Here is a 20,301-nt window from a genome sequence, read left to right as displayed (position 1 = left end):
CTTTGATGAAAGTTCCAATGTCTGGAGTTTCACGGCCAAATATTCCATCTGTTGAGTGAAAAATCTCTTGGACCTCAGATTCAGGCGCCTGTTTCAAATTTGGACCTGTTTGAAACCCTAACCTGTTTACCTTCCGACTGCCTCTTCTGGGTCTCCCTGCCTACCTGTGGCTCTAGCAAGATGTCCTATCAAAATAAAAGCCTCTGGAGTGTCCCAACAGGAGGGAAATGGTTTCTGACTGTTAAGCTTGTCCACTTCATACAGCTGAATGGGCCTTCATTTCCCAGAATGAAAAAGACAGCTCGTTCCTGGGTCCAGCCACTATGGTCTCTGCATAGACGACAGCCCGCAGCGACAAGTGTGACATTTTCTTCTGTAATCCTGCCCATTTCTCCTATTTGGGCATTCACTGGCACAGTTAAGAATTATGGAGAACACTTTTACTCTCAAAGATTCTAGTACAAAGACAGCCCAGCCCCCACATGACGCTGGATTCTAGAACAGAAAAGAGTTTGTTGCCCTACCTAGGATGAACCAAGTGAGTGGGGAGAAGGGATTGGCCCCCACTTCCACTTGCTCTTATTTCCAAGAAGCACCAGCATCCCTCACTCGTCCCATCACAGGGAAAAGCTGTGCTTTCTTGGCCTGTCAAGTAGGACTTCTCATTCTTCAGCATGGTGGTAACTACTTGCCACATTTTCAACAAAACTCAGGGAAGAGCGGAGCAGGAAGCCACTGCTTCCAACATCTGATTCCTTCTGGCTACACACTTGGGTGGAAGGCTCTAGAAAGTCCAGCAGGTCCAGCACAAGATAGAGGCCTCTGATCACTAACACTACGCAAATTATTCTCAAATAATTGGGAATCAGTTCTGACTTAACAACCTCTCAAGAAATTGTACTAGATATCTTCAGAATCAAGATGGCAGAATAGGGTAAGGACACGTTTAAACAGACGGAGAAATATTAGCCAGTGTGAAGCAGAGAGGGCACATTCCAGAAAATAGCAGAGGACAGAACAACAGAGGGGCACCTGGAGACTGACAGACACAGGAAAGCAGCAGACACAAAGGTGTGGTGTTGCAGTGACCGATACCCCAGAGGCAATGAGCAAACAGTGATCTGAACTCCACCAGCAGCTGGAACTCCACCAGCAACAAGGTGGGAGGGGGTGTTTACTGGGAGCTCAGGAGGTGAACCCAAATAACTGTCTATCCTGCTGGTCTGTTCCATTTGATCAGGAGCAGAGACAGAGCAGCAGCAACCAAACAGGGGGTGTGGGAATAGGGTGGATTTCACAGACCAGTCTGCCTCCTAGAGCTGAATTAGGCACCATTTTGTTTAAGGAGGCGAAGGTTAAGGGGAAGACTGCGCATGCACAGTCCTGGGAGTAAACTCATTTCTGACTCAGTGAACTGCAGCAACGTGGCATCCTACAGGTCCCACCCAAGACAGGTCTGGGTAGCCCTCAGACCTGACGGCCAGCAGACCAAGAACTCTAATAGTGGCACATCAGGTGCCATTTTGTACAGTGTGGTAAAAGTTTTAAGACTGCAAGGGACAACAGTGAGCTGTGCATGTGCTGAGCTCAGTTAGAACTCACTGAGCTCAGTGCATTGCATTGGTCCCACATGAAAATAATAGCAACTATGGCATTGTACAGGTCAAAATAGGTCCATGCGGCCCTCAGACCTAACGGCCAAAAGATTAGCACCACCAACAACCTAGCTATATAGGACACCTGGTGTCTCCCTAATCCTGGGACCTACTTCAACCGGAAGCGGGAGAAAGGTTGTACAGACAACAGTGCAGCCTCAGCACAGTCTCACAGGAGGTGGAGATCATGGTAGAAATTTAACATAAGAAGCCAGACCTGGAACTTGCTGGAGGGAGTGGCACAAGTGATTGCAAACAAAGAGCTGTGTACCAACTACAATAAGTAAACTGAACTGTAGACCTGTGGGTGACAGAGTTTAGAAACCTGTACCAAAGAGAAGAATCTGATAACCAGAAGTACAATGACCAAGAGCAAATAAAAGAAAAAGGCACAATGAATATTACTGAAGAATCCACTGCAAAGGAGCAAAACCCTTTGCCAACCTCAGAGTTCATTGAGAAAGACATTGAGAAAATAGAGGATACAGAATTCAAAAGATTTGTTATAAAACTTCTTATTAACAACGAGAAGCACATAAAGCATGCATCCAAGGATTCAAGAAATATGTCACACAGGAAATGAATCAAATGAAAGCTGATATATCAGAAATGAAGGATACAGTGGAGCAAATTAAAAGTACAGTGGAGAGACTCCAAAATAGAATGAAGGAGGCAGAAAAAAGAATCTCAAAATTAGAAGATATCTCCTGTCACCAGGGGGAAACAAAAAGCTGGAAGCAAAGCTGGATCAGGCAAAAAAAAAAAAAAAAAAGTATTCAAGAATTGAAAGGCACTATTAAGAGGCCAAATATAAGAGTTATGGGAGTCTCCGAAGGTGCAGAAAGAGGAGCTCGGTATGCAATTTTATTTAATGAAATAATGAGGGAAAATTTCCCTAATCTAGAGAAAGAATTGAGAAACAACATCCAGGAGGGGCACAGAACTCCCAACAGGCTTGACCAAAAGCGATCTTCACCAAGACACGTGATAATCAAGCTCTCTTCAATCGAACATAAGGGAAAGATCCTTAAATGTGCACATGAAAAAAACCAATTGACATATAAAGGAATGCCAATTAAACTCACAGGAAACTCTGCAGGCCAGAAGAGAATGAAGTGACATATTCCAGATTCTAAAAGCAAAAAATTGTCAGTCCAGGATAATGTACCCAGCAAAACTTTCCTTTGTCCTTAAAAATGGAATAAAATTCTTCCACAATAAAGAAAAGTGAAAAGAATTTGCCTCTTCCAGACCTGCCCTATAAAGGATGCTTAAAGATGTTCTCTTGACAGAGAAAAGGAATAGCGCCCACCCACCAAAACCAAAGGCAAATGCGAAGAACATCCCAGTAAAATAACAGAAGATTAAATCAACAAACAATCTATTCCTGAAATGACAGAACCAAATTATCACCTGTTTGTATTAATCCTGAATGTAAACGGCTTAAACTCATCAATCAAATATCATAGATGAACAGACTGGATTAAAAATACGACCCAACTTTTTGTTGCCTACAGGAGACACATCTCACCAACAATGAATTTTGATTTTTTTGTTGTTGTCAGTTTCATCTCTTCCAAACACTTTCTTCTGATTAAATTCTTCAATGACTCATAGATCATACAGAACCATCATTTTCTTCAAGAAGATTCTTGATTTTCTTTTTCATTTCTTCAGTGACACATTAGTCATTCAGTAGCATATCATTTAACTTCATGGTGCTGTTCATTTGTTTTGTTTTTTTTCTTCCTGTTGTTTTTTCTGTTCTGGGGCTTTTCTTTTAAGGGGATGTACAGTAACTGTGTGACGGAGACCATCATATCTAGCAGCATGTTATTTAACTTCATGGCTTTGTAAAGTTCTATTTTTCTTCCTGTTTTTAATTTTGTATTGTGGTTTTTCATTTAAGGGGATGTACAGTAACTGTGAAATGGAGACCATCATATCCAGATGTGAGGATACAATGCAGTATGCATCTCTACTTCCAGACAAAGATGGACTCCCAATGAAACTGTTAACTATGTCTCAACAATAGGATGCTGTCTCAGCCATTGTCCCTGCCCGTAATGATGGACATATGACTGTGTAAGAAGAGCTATACTATATTAATGATACAGCGGAACTCAGTGAGTGGGGGGGAATTAGGGAGGAGATAAGGGAAATCCCAGGGCCTATGAAACTGTATCATAAAATGAAAATAATAAAAAGAAGTTAAAAATATATGTATATATAAAAGAAAGAAATTGTACTAGGTATCTTCAAAGGGCTCATAGCTCTGTATATATAAAAGCTATTCATGAATTTAAATTTTTTGCATGAAAATGCATTTTAATTCCCCACAGACTTTTTGAAGTACTTTTGTATTTTCTGATAGTTGACATGCATACAGTATATATAAAACTGTGGTATTAATTTTCAGAACAGATGTCATAAGGAATTCAATTATAATCCACACATGGTTTTCTAACTGGGGTCAGATAAAACATCACTTCAGTGTCTTTTTATTGACCAGGAAATAATTTCACTTCTTTCATGATATTTAGCATAAAATTATATCTAGTCCCCAGAAACGTTCAACTATCATTGTATTTTACCTGTCATGTTGTAATGTGAACTTATGCAAATAATAGATCTGTACTCATTCATTGACATAATGTTCAGAATAATGAACACTGTGGTGTGTGTTTCATACTTAAAACTACATTGTTTTACCAAATTAAAACACATGTTGCTGAAGGCCTTTTTGCAAGGAAGGCAGGCTTCCAAAACCCTTTCCTACATGAAGAAGAAACACTTTCAAATCTTGTACCATCTCTAGAGCTGCCTAGCCAGCGGTGCCTCTACCACGCCCAAGTGCAAATGTCCCCACATTAACCAGTGACAGCAGAGCTCAAGGCTGAGAAAGAGCTTTCTAGAAGGGCTCAAATTCAACTGTACACACACAAAGGTGTACACTTAACCAGCTGCTATTGTGTCTCTTGAAAACTCCGCTCCCCTGCACCACACCACCTCTTCCCTCCTATGCCTGCGTTTTCTAGGCAGACTAGAACAACCCCACGGACTTGGGAAAGAAGAAACAGGTGTAGGTTACCGGCCAGCAAGAGTTAAATGGCTTGCTGCGGGTTAACTGACAACAAATTTAAGAAAATAATTTCAGTCCTGCTTCTGAGTCTCATACCCTAGTTTCCGAAACTGTTTTCTATGTTGCTAATTCCAAGCGCTTTTCCAACGCTATGCTTAAATATTCTGGCTTTAATCAAATCTCACAGGACGTGGCGTAGAGATAAAACACGAGCAGTCCCTTCTTATTGAATTAATTTGATTTTTGTCTTTGGTGCTCCCAGCCATCAAGTCTGTTGAATAAACCAGTTTTGATTCATAAATAATAGTTCCATTATATCTACTGTGCCACTCGTCAGAGTACCTGAAATTTTAATTCACTTGTTCAGCTAAATTTCATCCTCAGCTCATGGCCATAAAATTCTTTATTGACAAACTTTCAAACCAACTTTGACTCTGAGGTATCTAGTCAACATTTTTCTTGTGTGTGGATATTAGTTTATTGAATAAATGGCATCTGTTTTCCTCCACATCACTGGCAGAGTAGGTATTTCCTTTTGACAGCTTCACAGGATTTATGGGTTTGCATGCTCTGAAGAAAAATAGTACTAAGCAAAAAATTCCAATTCATTACCTCTTAGTACTTAATTAAGTTCATACCCACGGCACACTGGAGGTGAACTCTGAAGTGACCGTGACAGCCGCAGAGCAGCCGGCTATATTATCTCTGAAAGATGGAGAGGATTCTAATTACCCTGACCCCAGTCTTCCATCCGTGATATTCATAAACGCGCCTTCTATTCGGCTTCCTCAGAGTCTCGGACAAAACAATGGCATAGCAGGTGCCACTGGCTCCTCACTGTAGCACCTGCTTCCCAGTGGTTCCAGCAAGTCCATCCAAGGCCCTCAGCCAGAAGGCACGCACCCCTCATCACAGGGCTTTGAGCAAGGGCATGCTTGCAGCTGGGGACCAGAAGCCACAGCCAACCCGTGGGAGTCCCTTGGCCAGGTCAGAAGGAGAGGGGACGGGGAGGGCTCACCTGTCTGGGTTCTGGGTGCACACGTGCATCTGCAGTAGGATCCGCTGCGTGAAGGTCTTGAAGCATTGGCCGCACTTCCACAGGTGCCAGTCACTGAACTCCGAGTGCAGCTGGCTGGTGGAGGTGGGGCTGGCAAGCACTCGCTGGTTCTTCACATTGATCTGGTTAAAGCCCGATTCCATGGGCCCAGACTTGTCCAGCAGCGAGAAGTTCCTGCTGCAGGGAGTCTGCGGGAAGACGACAGAGCGGGGCTGGGAGGCGGCGGGCAGCTTGCTGCTCTTGCTGAATGGCTGCAGCGTGTCCTGTCTGCACATGGCTTCCATGACCGTGGAGGGTACATTCACTAGGAGGACAGCAATGGGTGGACGTCAGTGTCACGAGCCTTACAAATAGCACAGCGGCACACACTGTTCACATTTTAAAAATTTGCTTTTCGGGACTCAACATCCTCAACAGGTGGCTCAAGGAGGGTAAGGCACATTCAATAACATGGCCAAAGCCACAGACGAAGCACTTACCATGTGCTCGGGGTGGTCTTTACCCTAAGGAAGGTCACCTTGGCCTAAAAACATCCATGATGACATAACGAGCCCCACCCTGCACCCTATGTATTTGGAGGGGTGTGATCCAGGTAGGAGACATAACACGGGAGAATAATCAGAAACAGCCCCTGAAGGGTGGTCCTTAACAAAACACAGAAGGGGATTTCTGCCCCCCACACAGACCCAGGCAGCCCGCCCAGCACAGGGGATCAGAACATGGCGGGGAGGAGATGTCTGGCAGGTGACGGGATCGGAAGGGAGATGGGCTCAGTCTGCAGGAGCAGGTTTGGGGCATAGCGGGAACAGGGCTGACCTCAGACGGCACTCAAGGTCCAAACAAATAATCAAATAAATGATCCAGGGCTAGAAGGAGACCCAGAATGTGCCCCAGAGGACAAAGAACAAGGGCAGAGTGGGAGTGGCACAGAGCAATATGTGCACCTTGGGCTGTGGGGTCAGAAAGACCCCAGGGGCAGGTGTTGGCCCAGCAGCAAAGATGCCCAGGTCCTCTAAGAGTCCTTGGTCTGAGGACCAGCCGCACTCCCGACACTACCTCCCTGCTTATTGCAAACCTTGGGAGGCAGCAGATGGTGACTCGGGCACCAGGTGACTTCACCCCCCTGGGAGACCAGCCCGGTCCAACCCCAGCTGCCGCATTTGGGTGAGGAAGGGACCACTTGAAGGAGGCAATCTCTCTCCAGTAAGTAAACAGGATTAAAAAGAAAGATTTGGATACAAGGAATGATTCTGCCTTTTATGAGCCTGTTGATCCCCTAGGGTTTTGGTCTCTGTTTCCCAAAGCAGAATGGTGGTACATGGGTCTAACAATAACAGCAGCACAGCCCCAGGACGGGGGTGGTACACTCAACTCCACTAGGCACGAGGCTTGTGACTACAAACAAGCACCCGAACTGGTCACCTTAAGGGTGGAGAGAGAGAAGGTGCCCACAGCTTCCTATCCTGACACTGGCCTGGGGCTGACACAACAGAAGCAGAGCTCCATGGGCTCACCCCCAAACACCTGCAGTCCCGGGGTGAAGCCAGGAACGCAATCTAAGCCCCTCACATGTGTGGCGGGAACCCCGTTCCTTGAGCCATTACTATAGCCTCCCAGGATGCGGCAGCATTCGCAGGAAGCTGGAAACAGCAGCTGGAGCCGGCAGTGGAGCCCAGGTACTTCGAGAAGGGGTTCAGATGTCATAACCAGCATCCCACCCGCTGGCCAAACACCAACTACTGCGCACATTAAAAGGTCAGGAGGAATGTTCGGCATATGTTGGTGCTTCTTAAATTGAAAAAAAAAAAGCGGCAGCGTCAGAGGTCAGGTACACCCTGTGATCAGAAAAGGCAGAAAAGCAGGGCCACCTGCAGGAAAGTATGGCAGGGAGACCATGTTGCCAAGTATGGCAACACACATGTCATCAACATGCAGTGATGTGGGGGGAGGTCAACCGGAAGTGCCACTGCTGGGAAGAGGGACCCCGTGCCTTTGGGGACAAACGTTAGAAAGACAGCTCCAAGCATGGATGACAGAGCCTGACGGATCAGTCACGCTCCTGGAATGTAACCTGCCCGATCAATTCTCAAAAATGAAGGCCACACAACCTTTACATGAAGACACAGGAATCTGTGGGCCAGGGTGTTTCTGTAAGGTCTGGGATGATTAGTGTGGAATGGTAATGAAGAAAAGCTGACATGTGTGTAGCCAAACCTTTATACAATCATGTAGCTAACCCCTTATAGAATCATCAAGGCCATTTGGGAATCTGAGCTCTTGGTGCCAGTGACAGCACTCAAGCATCAAGATGACATTGCCTGAGATAAGATGCCTCTCCCTTTTATTCTTTTCCTTCCCAAAGCAAACATAATCAGAGTTCCAGCATTGGGAAGGCTTGCACTGTATCTGCTGTTGGCCCAGTCCCTTGCTGTACTTAGGAATAAACTCAAGCTATGGAATGAACATAAACTTGCAATCTAGGGAGGAGAAAAAGGATAGGAAAGCATCATCTTCATCAATGCAATCACATGGCACTTGCACCCAGAGGGCTAGGGTTTTGTGTTTTTTAAAGCAGGAATTTTAGGAAGGACTGCTCTTCCTGCATATAGAATCCTCACTGGCTGTGGCACCTAGCAGAAAGTGGAAGGTGACAAGGAACGAAGTCAGAAAACACATTTTCATTCTGACCCCCTAGAAGACAGCAAGGCCCATCCAAGAGGGCTAAGGAAGATGGACAAACCTCTTCAGGCCACGGAGACATAGATGAACAAGGAGCTGGGACATACACTCAAAGCCTTGAAGATGGAGGGAAGGCAACACAGAGTGGATTCAGAAACTGTGAACCCAGGGCTAACTCCACGGCCCACCCACTCAGTGCACCTGTGTTTACTGAGCACCTGCCGATGCCTGCTGCTGGGCTAGGTACTGCAGAGAGCAAACGAAAGCCACAGTCCGCACCCCCACGGCCCTTCCACCTCCAAGGGAAAATGAGTGATGCTTTCAGAAAAGCACTGATTCATTTTCACCAAACCTAAAATCCTCTCCGTGGAGTTGTTACCAGTGCAATCATCGTAAGACACCCGAAGTTTCCCAATGATTAAACTGTGACAAGTCGAGGCCCCCACGTGGCTAAACAGGCTGTTCTCCACGTGCAAACACTGGCTCCACTTCATGTCTTGGCTGATCCACCTTCCATCCAGCTCCCTGCTTGTGGCATGGGAAAGCAATGGATGATGGCCCAAAGCCTTGGGACCCTGCACCTATGTGGAGACCTGGAGGACACTCCAGGCTCCTGGCTTCAGATCGTCTCAGCTCCCACCCTTGTAATCACTTGGGGAATGAACGAACAAATGGTGACGTGCACCGTAAGAACAAAACACGGAGTGGCAGGAAAGCAGAGAGGACCACAAACAGTCCATGGAAAACGGAATAAAAAACAAGTTTATTTAGTTGTGAAAAGAAAAGTCGGGACCCAGGCGTAATTTTATTTTAAAGACCCAGCATGTATTAGGGACTATTGCCCTTGGGATCCTAGGGAACCTGCGTGCTGAAGGACGCAGGCAGTGTCAGTGCAAGCCAAGGAGACGCCATGCAAGGCCTGCAACACCCCGACCCCGGGGGAAGCAGCTCTGGACCCGTCAAGCACTGGGCGAAGGCCAGTGTGTCCAGAAAAGGGAGGTGGAGCAGAGCTTGGAGCTGCACAGGGGCAGGAAACGCAATGCGCCAGGCTGATCGCAGCTGTGTTGTTATTCAGACAGGGAGGCTGGACTGGCAGCAAAATGAATTGGGCATGGCCAGTCCAGAGATGCATTCTTATTTTGCAAAACACTCGCAGGCCATGCAAAATGTGTCTCAGGATTTATGAAGCCCATAGGCCTTCATATGAAATAATTTTTTTTTTTTGGAAGATTTGTTTGCTTGCTTGCTTATTTGGAGAGACAGACAGGGACACAGAGAGGCAGAGTTATCTTCACCCACGGTGAAGATGTGTGCAGCTGTCGAAGCTGGGCCATGCCAAAGCCAGGACACTAGAACTCCAACCGGGTCTCCTATGTGGGAGACAGGAGCCCATGTAACTGGACCATCTGCTGCTGCAGTACCCAGTACATCAGCAGGGAGCAGCACCCTTATGGGATGGAGGCGTTGCAGCTGGTGGTTTAGCCCACAGTGCCACAATGCCAGCCCTAGAACTAAAATTTAGACAGCATCATGGCAGGCCAAAAAAAAAGAAAATTTTTTTTTAACACCAAGACATGGAATGATCAGATATATACTTTAAATGCAACACTTTCTATATGGGTGAAAAGCAACACATAATATTATGTTACTGTTTGTGTAAAAACAGGGAGGGAAGGAGAGCAAGAGTGACCAGAGAAAGGAAGGCAGAATATGCCTCGATGCCGTAATGAGCAGTCATCTCTGGAAGCAAAAGAGCTGCTCCTTGTGACTCAGTGTCTCTTAGGAGGACACAGGGACATCATCGGCCTTTCTGGACTTTGGGCCTTGGGACAGTTCTGTTAACAAAGCCAAAACACCACTAAGACAGGAAATGAGACTCCATGCTGGCTGCCACCATGCAAAGACAGAAGGACCCAGAGCGGAGTCAGCGACCGGCCCAGGCCACAAGGTCAGTGACACAGGTTGGAGTGTGTGGTGGCGGCCGGAAGGACGAAGCAGATTCCAGTTAAGAGATTTTGAGATGCTTACTCTAACTTCCACCTGTGAGTTCAAGCGTGCCAGCCCTGTGGCAAGGGATGGAAGCACCACAGCAGGACCCCCCTACAGGACCCAGGAAGGCAAGTCTCCTGTGACATGGACTCTCCCCATGTTCCTTCTGCTTTCAGCAGGTGCAGCTGCTTCGCATGCAGTCCTCACACCCAGGGCCCAGGATGATGGTTCCTCCTCGGCTGATGGGCTTGAGGGCAGCATCTTTCTAGCTCCCTATTCAGGGCACGACTGCTTCTCTTGCTTTCTGGGGATTTCTGTCCCAGCTGTTGGTATTTGAGACATCTAGAACATGGATTTCTCCATGGCACCCATGCCCAGCCTGGCTCAGACCTCGGCCCCTGCATTGTGTTTTCTGCTGGACCCTGTGCCACGTTCTGAACTGTGTTTACTCAGGGAGGGTCTGCCCTGCTGCACCATGTGGTGCTTCCCTTTGGCGCATGCCCACAGCTGCTCTTGCTGGATGCGGGGATGCTGGGATGGCCCAAAGGTGTGAGGGAAGGGCTGAAAACGAGCTTCCTGCCCATGAGCTCGCCTTCCCCTAGGCAGTGGAGATGGGAGTCACCAAGCAGAGGTGTTCTTTTCTGTCTTCTGTTCTTGGGAGGCGAGAGGCTGGACTGCCATCCCTGCCAACCTCTTCTGCACTCCGCCACCCTGACTCCATGCACTCAGGCAGGCAAAGCTGCAAAAGACCTAGACTCCCAGCGATTTTTTTTTTCATTTCCTCTGAAAGGAGCAAGAAGGCACTGCGGTCTCCACACCCTGCAGGAGCTAATCCCCTCCTGGAAGCAGCTGCACTGCTCCTGGCGGATGCCATCTGTCAACACGGCCGTTTCCTCAACCTCTCACTCCGTGGAGCTCCGTGGTGCGGCTAACTGTGATGTCTTTCAAAGAAAACAGCATGGCAATTGCTCTCAGAACCCATGCACCCGTATGAGGTGCTGGGGGCCTGCCCGGTGGTGCCCACAGTGCCCCTGCTGCCTGCCTCAGCTGAGCACACAGAGCTTGCCCACCACACCCACGCCATAGGAAATGGGTGCTTTGGTGTTGAAAGAGCCCCGAGGAAAACGATGTCTATAAACCAAAGTGCTTGGTCAGAAACCTTCACTAGGCAGCGCCCTACTTTCTTCCGGTCCTACTCCAGGTATCAGATTCAACTGCAAAGAAAGATTGAGCTAAAATCCTTAAGTCCTTGTCTCAGGACCGCTGCAGACTGCGTGTAGGGCACCAGCATTTTCTCAGGTCCATCTTTGATTGCCACAAGCTTCTTTTGAGGGAACCTAATTTACTTCGTGGTAAGCCCAGGGGGATACAGTCTTAGCAGTGTAATCCACTGAAATGATTCAAAGGACCCTGGTCAGGGTGAGACCAGCTGTACAGCTCTCTCTGCCCTTTCACATGGGTGTGCTCTGAAATCACAGAGAATATTCCAGAACAGATTCTGCACAGCCCCATGCCCCTCCATGAATCATGTGGGATGGGACAGGCTGTCCATAAGTAGACCGAGCATGGGCCATCAACCTCACACTATCTGACCACATACTCTGCTGGTATGCGGCATGACAAGTCCCATGACTCTAGGATAGAAGGACTGTCGCCATAAAGCATTTCATTCAATGACATCCTTCCCTTTAAACTGCTCTCAACTCTTGCTAAGACCTCTGAACATGAACTCGAGCACCTGCTCGGTTTTCTTATCGAAGCTCCAGTTTCAAGCTGCTGTGGGAGCTTTGTGAGTCTCCCGCTAAGGATTCTGGGAACTACATGATGTTGCATATGCCCTGGGACAGGGTGATGTATCCCTGAAGCAGCAGCCTCGAGAACATGCCACACAGGTTTGGACCCCAGAGAAGAAAGAAGAACTGAGAAGCAAACCCCGCGTTGTTCCACAAAGCACATTTCCGATGGCCTGAAGGGCCACATGTGAAAACCAGCTGACATCTGGGACACCTGTGGCCAGGTGGTTACGAGCGACACACAGGACCCAAATGCTCCGTCCCATCCTCCCCTTATTCTCTTCCCCAAGGCCACTTTCCCACTGGGCTGGCTCCATCCAAACAACAGCACAGTAAGGTAGAAGCCAGTTGTGGCTGGACTTCCCACTCTGGGGCTCCAACGTCCAGAGTCAGAAATGCATTCCCTAAGCAGCCACGCCCCCATTTCTGCTGCTGCCTCAGAACTCAGTAGAACAGCTTCTTCCTCGTCTTTACACCAAGCCTGACCACCAGCCCACCAGCCCCCCTTTGCTCTCTCCCTCTCTCTCCGTCCATTCCCCATCCTCAGCATCCAATGCATTATAAATGTTGTAGACTTTCAAACCGCAGGCAGAGTCCATCAGTCTGCCCTCTATACATCTACACTAGTGCAACCCAGTGTAGGTGCCACCTCCCTGGATTCCCAGAAGCAATGTCCCAACAGAGCTTGCGCTGCCCCTCTTGGTAAACATAGCTCCCGCCTTCTTCTCTACTGCTATTCTGCACTTCGCAACACTCCTCACCAACTCACAGCCTATTTTCTTACTGATGTAGACTCCAAAACAATATGTCTCCTGTTCCACATTCTTGGGTTTTGTTCCCTGGTATATCTGCAAAACTCCTGGCCCATGACAGGTGCTCAGTAAATATGAATGCAGTGAGTGAATGAGTGGTTGCACCATGTGCTCCATGATGTAGAACCCTGGGCCTTGTAAGTTTATTCCCATTTTCCAACACTCAAACAACGAGGACATCTACAGAGCTCATGGCAGGTGGCAATCGAGAGGAAAAGGAGGACCTCACAACAGTGCTAGAAGGTGAGCCAATGTCAAGGCTTGTGCAAGACCTCCCATCAGCAGACGACTTGGGCTGGCCCTGGTGGTCTTCCACGCAAGGCCTGGACCAAGATTCAGGGGAGGCAGAGCAAGAAGGCTCCGTGTCCACGTCTGCCCCTCATACCAACCACACCTTCACAACCAGCACTTAGACTGCCCCCTAGGAAAACAGCCCCTCCCCACACAGGAGTGCCCCTGCTGGGAAGAAATTTTCCAATGGAAACTTGGGAAGCAAGAGGAATGTACCATTCGTCCAAAGATTCTTTTTTTTTTTTTTTAATTGAGATTGGTTTGGTGTAAAGTAGAAAAAGAAAGCTTGATAGCAGTACTTTTGGAGAATTGTACTTCTGACAAAGCATCTGAATACGGGAAAGAAATATTTGAACATCAGCATTCTGACCAGTGGAATCATCAACATTTTTGTTGGCGCTCACGTACATATATGAGAGAAAGAAAGTGGAGGAAGGAAAACAAAAAAGGAAAATAACATTTTCTTTAAAATGAAATTTTTCTTTCCAGGCACAAAACAGATCTTTCATCTCTAAACTCTCTGCCTAGCATAATATCGAATGATTATTAGTTCACACACGAACGAATGTGCTGACAGGAAAATGTGGCATCCACAAACCCAGTTAAGTGACTCTGACGCCCAGCAGAGCCACCAATCCTGTTTTAAACAACGGACATCGCCATGCAATGGCTTCCAAAGAACTGATAAAATAATCTTTTTTGAAATTTATACAAAATTTTTTACAAAATTCAAAAATGCAGTGGCAGGTTCACACTTGCCTCAGTGTTAATTATTGTTTCTTAGGTAATGGTTGTCATGGTAATGCAGACTGGGCCTACCTATGGTTTTAGCCAAAGCAGGACACGACTTTCCTCGGCTGTGCACCTGACAGTTGGACACCACTCTTCCTTCCTTGCCAGCTTAGAGGGAGGCTCGCACAATGGACTGCAGAGGGCAACACTGGCATTTTCTCATCATTTTGTTTTTCCTACACACTGGCTCCAAGACTAAATTCAGAGCGCAAGTTGTTGTGTGCTGAGCTGCTCTCATAACCCACTGAGGTGCCAGCATCGAACCAGACACACAGCAGGTGCACTGGGAATAGTGGCTGACTTAACTTGCCTGCCACTGATGATTTACAACCCTGGCCAAGGCTTCGAGGTTGAGGATAAGCAAAGAAGGGTGCAAATGACATTGGGGGGCAAGGAAGCAGTGGGACAGGCCTGTGTGTGTCTGCATCAAGTGTCACAGCGAACCACATGTGGGGGGTCTCGATCAACACTTTTTCAAACATTTCTCTTTGAAACAGGTTAAGATGTGAATTCAGAGCTAAAAGAAATTCTTACAGTTTTCATCCTGGGCAATGCATTGTAAGGGGATCCCAAAGAAAGACGTATAGCTGTCATTGTACCACACCAGAAGCTCGGTACCCCTGGGGATATCTATACAGGCTCGGTAGAATATATTCGACCTATTCAAAACAAAAGAAAACCAGCTTAGTCGCACGTAAGACTCATGTGTCCCAATCACATTGTCATTACCCACATAAACTTCTGCCCAGCTCCACCTCAGCAGCTTCTGTTGACAATCAGCATATCACCCCCATCAGACTGTGCCCAGCATCCAGGTACAGCCTGCACACAACACAGAGGATTTCCACCATGTCCCACAGCAGGGCTCTGGCTGAAAACACAGACACTTGGCCCTGGACACAGCAGAAAGACATGAGTGTATTTTTTTAAATAAATATATATAATATATATAACTCACACTGATAAGAAAATCCTTTCTCTTGGCCAATAACAAAGACGTTGGTGCCTGAACTTCCCATGTAAACTCATGCCACTGATTTCTTATTTGGATGAAAAACACTTAATGCATTCTTACACCATGGCAGGGGGAGTTCCCTGATCTGCAATAAAATCAGGCAGCAGGATAAAGGGAAATAAAAATCAGCTTCGTTGCCTTTCTTCAAAAGTTGGGTACAGGACAAGAAGAAAAGGCTCTGCTGTGAAATGGATGGAAACTTGATAAACACAGGAGGAGCACCTGCCTCTGGCTGAGAGATTGCACTCCGAAAAGGCATGGCTGGGGGGACCAGGGGATAAACGCTTGTTACAGCAGCTTTGGTTCCTGGGAAGAAAAATCCACAGATTAAAAAAAAAAAAACATGTGGAGCCTGTGACTGGTTTTCTCAATGAAGAATGGCTACAAATATTAGCCTCAAGTTCAAGATAAAAGTGTTTAGGGTTGGTGGGCCTTAAATTTCCCCTTTCTGCAAGGGAGCGGCTGTAGCAGGGCAATTTGTTCCTTGTACAACAGTGCAGACATCAGGCAAATCCTGCTGCACATTTTTCATGGCGGTGAGATATGCACTTGTCAACATATTTTGTCACCACAAAGTGGCTCTTGGCAATAGGATCATCAAGATCAATAAAAAAGTGCAGATTCTCAATATTTTACTTGCAGCTGCAAAAATTTCATTTATCTTGTTATTTTCCTTACTCGCTGCCGTCCTGTCTCAGGAGGGCACTGCTAGCTAAGCAGAATGTTTGCTCCAACATTCTATGAATATCTGACAAAAACTCCAGCCGGCTGGCTGTCCGGCCCGCGCCACTCTTCTTGCCTCGGCCGCTCCGAGGGCTGTGCATTTTATTAATTCTTTCCACTGCTACATAAAAAAGAAAAAATCAAAATGGGAGCCGAGCTATAAATCACTGGCATCTCCTAACTTGAGAAAAATTGAGTCCACTTTGTGCCTCAGCCTTGTAACATTTCATCTCTCGGTTTGGCGTTCCCTCGTATAAACACAGCGCCCGGCAAATGAATGTGCGAAACCTAAATGACACACTTCGGCGCTGAAAGGGCGCAACTGTTTTCGAGCGATGGGTGGTCTGCCGAGGCGGGGGTGGGCCGGGGAGGGGAGAAAAAAACTGTGTAAGCGTACACCATGCCTTACAAGCAGGCCGCGCTTCCAAAACTCGCAGAAATCTCTGCGTGTTGAGGCACATCAAAGGGATTTTCCCGGTTTCAAATAATATTTCCTTTGTGGTGGGGTGACTCATAAAGATAGCTCCACCGCGTCCCAACGCACTTGAAGCAGGACTCACGCCAACAAACATTATTGTCAGCCTCAAAATAAAAACAAGACGTTCAGCTAAGGGTCAATCAATCAAGGACGCTTTGAAGAGAATTCCACTTAGATATTACAAATCATAACAGAACGAATTTAAACCAGCTGACTCCCTGTGAAGGCGGCGTCCGTGAATAATAAGGAAAAAAAAAAAAACAAAACCAGGCTGGCTCTGCAGGGCCCAACTTTTCTGTCTTGGATGGGGTCACTAGGGAGGGATGCCAGTTCCGAAAATTGTGTTTTTGTCGTTTGTTTTATGGAGATTCAAAGTAATCGAAAACAGATCGGTGAGGCAGGGTAGGCCCGTGGAGAAAGCGGTGTTACAGAATCTGCTCCTCTCAGACGGGCAGCAGATGGCACGCTCAGCCCTCCCAGGAGGGCGCTGTCTTCCCACCTTCAAATCTGCTTCCTAAGCTGGAAGCTAGCTGGGCCCAGCCGTGGCCAGCATGGGCCTGAAGAACAGGCCTGAAACCCGCTCTCCCCAGGGCTCAGGGTCCCCTAAGAGCCCTGGCCATTGCAATGCAGCTGCCACCAAGATAAAAAAATCAAACAGCACACTGCACCATTGCATCTCTAGCACTATTAACAACCAAAAACCGCAGAGCAAACCAAGGTAGTATGTCACATGCTGCTCAAACAGGTTCCTTTGGAACTGGAGACCTACGGAGAGCAAGCCAGATTTGGGCAGCCTTTAACTTATAAGGGGAAGAAATTATTCTTTTATTATTTTTTTTAAAATGGGGGGAGGGGCGAAGAAGGAAAATAGCCAGCGGCAAGACTCCAAGTTGGGGGCCCTCGGCTTTGATGTGTCTGTGGTGCCTAGGAAAGCTAAACAGTCGCTTCTGCCTCTAAGGCGCTCGCGGCTGTTTATGACTGAGCTCACGTATTTACATGGCATATGTTTTCGAGGGATTCTGAGCAAAGAGACTTAGCGGTAGGGCTTTTTTGCTGTCTGATTGGTCCCTGCCTGTTCACCTCCCCTCCAGTCTGTGTGGAAAGGCGGGACCAGCAGGTGCACCTGCCCATGCAGGGGGCTCCTCAGCTCACACCGGAGGACTGCGGGCAGCTCTGCCTGGCTTTGTCACTCTAGGGCGTCGCCTCTCAACATCTTGGGAAGCAGGGGGGCACTCCCTGCCATGTCAAAGGGCCAGACTCTGACACTAGGACGTCTTTGAGGAGGCAGGGGAAGGTCGCCGTGGCTCAGCATCGCTGCTGATCACGACAGCTCAGGAAGGGCAGCCTGAGGTGCTGGGCATTCCGTCTTGAGTCTTGGGTGCAGAGATTCAAGTACTCCCAAGGATACAGCATTGGGTTCCTGGCACCAAATCTCCCGTGCCACATGCATGTGCACCTGCTGAGGAAACCCCTGAGTCTGTGTGTCTGCCATTCTCACCCAGGCCATGGTATGTGGTCAAACAGTGACCAGGAAGTGACCTCATGCTGGGTCAAGGGCAGGGTCTACCTTTTTTTTTTTCCCCCCTGAGTGCTTATGAAATGACTGTTGTAGAAACTGAGATTTTTCCTAACCTAGAAAACAAACAAAAAAACCAAAGTCCTGCCAATCCTTATGCAGCTCCCCCCGCCCCGCTCCCAGCCCTCCCCGACTATGACAAGGGCTAGCAGTAAAGCTGCGTTGGCAGGAGCTGCAGGGCCTGCACTGTGGGAAGCGGTACGCGAGGTATACTTTACCTGTACTGAACTACTGTTAGGTTCTGTTCTCCGCAGTGCCTCGCACATCGGATATACCTCATCCAGCTCGACTTACTAGGCTCCCCACCATCAATAAAGTGCTGAAGTGTCCCATCTTGATCATATATCTGGAGAAGAGGTCAGAAGGTCAAGTAGTTAGAACGAATCATCAGCAATCATTTCCCGGCCTCCCTGGGTGTCTGCAGCGGCGGTCCTGGTGGAGATTTACGGCCCTCGGCTTGGCCGCTGCTTATCGATGCTTGCGGCAACCCAACTGGAATCGCGGGAAAATATGTTTTGGTGATGCAAGTCGATCACGTTTTCCTTATCGAGCCAATCTCCCCTGAATTAAACATGTCTGTGGTCCCTCAAGGATGCGATGGTGGTTCCCAGAGAGCACGTACCCTATCTTGACAGGCTAGCCTGAAGTAACGAGCTGCTGGAAAACACGAGCAAGCTGAAAGGAAAGGCCATGCTGGCGCGGTCCAAACTGCCCGGGACAGGCCCCAAGTCTGCAGCACGCAAGCAGACGTGGGCAGCAGCCCCGCCTGTCCGTCTGTCCGCCTGTCCGGCGAGCTGGGGACACCCGCCAGGAGGCAGTCAGAGCCTCAGGGAGCTTTACAGAACTGGCAAAACAGACTCTAATTTGGGGTGGGGGTAGTCAATGACCTCTCACTTCACAGAAGAAGCAGAAGCTCCACTGCGGGGACCTGAAACCCCAAGGAGTCTTAAGCCAAAAAAATAAATAAATAAGAGAGAGAGAAAGAGAGAGAGAGAGAGAGAGAGACCCTATCCTTCCTGCCTCCATCCCACCCCACACAAAGGGAAAGGGGGGAAGAAAGCTGTTTCCCACGGACTATAGGAGTCCCAGCTGAGGCTGGGCTAAGATTCACCGCTCAGTCTGGACTCCTCCTCGTCTTCATTCCAGACCATGAAATCCACTCCAACCCCGGGCCGGTGACAAGCACGGGACAGAACGCCTCATGCAAAGTGAGAACCGGCCAAGCACACATGTGGCATCTCAGAACCTTCTTCTAAAAAGCGCCTCCCATCTGGGGCACCTCAGGGGGAGTGGTAGCTTCAACAGCACAGCCACAGCAAACCTAGGGGCACCCAGGAAGCAAGGGGGCAGCTGGGCGGCGTTGAGGTCCAGTTCTTGCAGGGGAGCTCAGTGCAGCTGAACCGTCTCATAGCACATCAGCTGGCTGCTTCTGCCCCTAGCAGCTCGGGTGTCCTATCTTCTAGGTTTGCTCTCAAGCCTTCCTACTTTTCCTTCGCCCCCTCCCTCCCCACCTCCCCCGCACCCGGTGGACAAGGAGACCAAGCCTTTCAGATGCCACACGCAGGCCCTGAGGTCAGCTCTTGGTTGAGTGCCTCCACGCTGGGGCCCAAGGGCTTCGTGACGACAGCGTCTTCTTACAGTGAGCAGGCTGGGTTTTCCTTTTTTCCTTCCATGCATTCCTCTCCACCCCAACAAGCAGAAGACAAGCATTAATTTCAGAAAGACAATTGTCAGAGAACTTGCCACTGAGTAAAGACAGAAGGAGGGGTAGTCGGGGGAGGCGGGTCATAGCTGATGTTTAGTTCAGCGGAGACAAAGGAGGCACTTCTGGCTTGTGTCGGAGTGAGTGAGGGCTTATGACTTCGTTAAAGTCCCAGGTTTGGGGAAACGCCAGCAAACGGAAACTTGGCCGGTGGTGGCTATGCCTACTACCTGAGAAGGCCAACACGGACTCTAGCTCGCTCACAGGATTCCACAGCTATTGTGTTGGACTTCCACGGCGTGTCTGTTTTTTAGCAAGCTGGTTAGGACTCCCACTGTTTACAGCCAACCCGACCCTGCGCAAAGCCACTTGATTCCTTTAACCCCACTGCTGATTGTCAAGGGGATAAAAACTGGTCATGATCCAGTTCCTTGCCCCAGCAAACCCACCTCCCGTCATGGATACTGGTAGAAATTCTTAGCAAGTATTTGGAACAAAGTCGCAAACACTGACTAGGCGGTGGCTCACCTGAACGGCAGCCTCAAGCCAGTCCATCCTGAAGAGCCTGTGTCATACTCTGGTCTTAGCAGCCATTTTCCTCACTGAGGAAACATCCGCCCCGTGCCTGCCGGCTGCAGACTGCGGTCCACCAGTAGG

The 20,301-nt window shown here is 48.2% G+C and overlaps 1 protein-coding gene across 1 annotated transcript in view; it reads right to left on the bottom strand.

The window, feature by feature from the left end:
* The window catches only part of PRDM6 (PR/SET domain 6), a 90,355-nt gene that overhangs the window by 12,509 nt on the left and 57,545 nt on the right, over nt 1-20,301 (bottom strand). The window contains exons 3-5 of the mRNA XM_040976349.1: nt 18,161-18,288; nt 14,685-14,809; nt 5,756-6,098 (exon numbers count right to left, since the gene is read on the bottom strand). Of these exons, the coding sequence (XP_040832283.1) occupies nt 5,756-6,098; nt 14,685-14,809; nt 18,161-18,288 (596 nt within the window). The remainder of the gene's footprint in view (nt 1-5,755; nt 6,099-14,684; nt 14,810-18,160; nt 18,289-20,301) is intronic.

The sequence above is a fragment of the Ochotona curzoniae genome, unplaced genomic scaffold (genome assembly GCF_017591425.1).
Source record: "Ochotona curzoniae isolate NIBS_2020 unplaced genomic scaffold, NIBS_Ocur_1.0 contig_1, whole genome shotgun sequence".
Taxonomy (NCBI): Eukaryota; Metazoa; Chordata; class Mammalia; order Lagomorpha; family Ochotonidae; genus Ochotona; species Ochotona curzoniae.
This window is presented reverse-complemented; position numbering and strand designations above follow the sequence as displayed.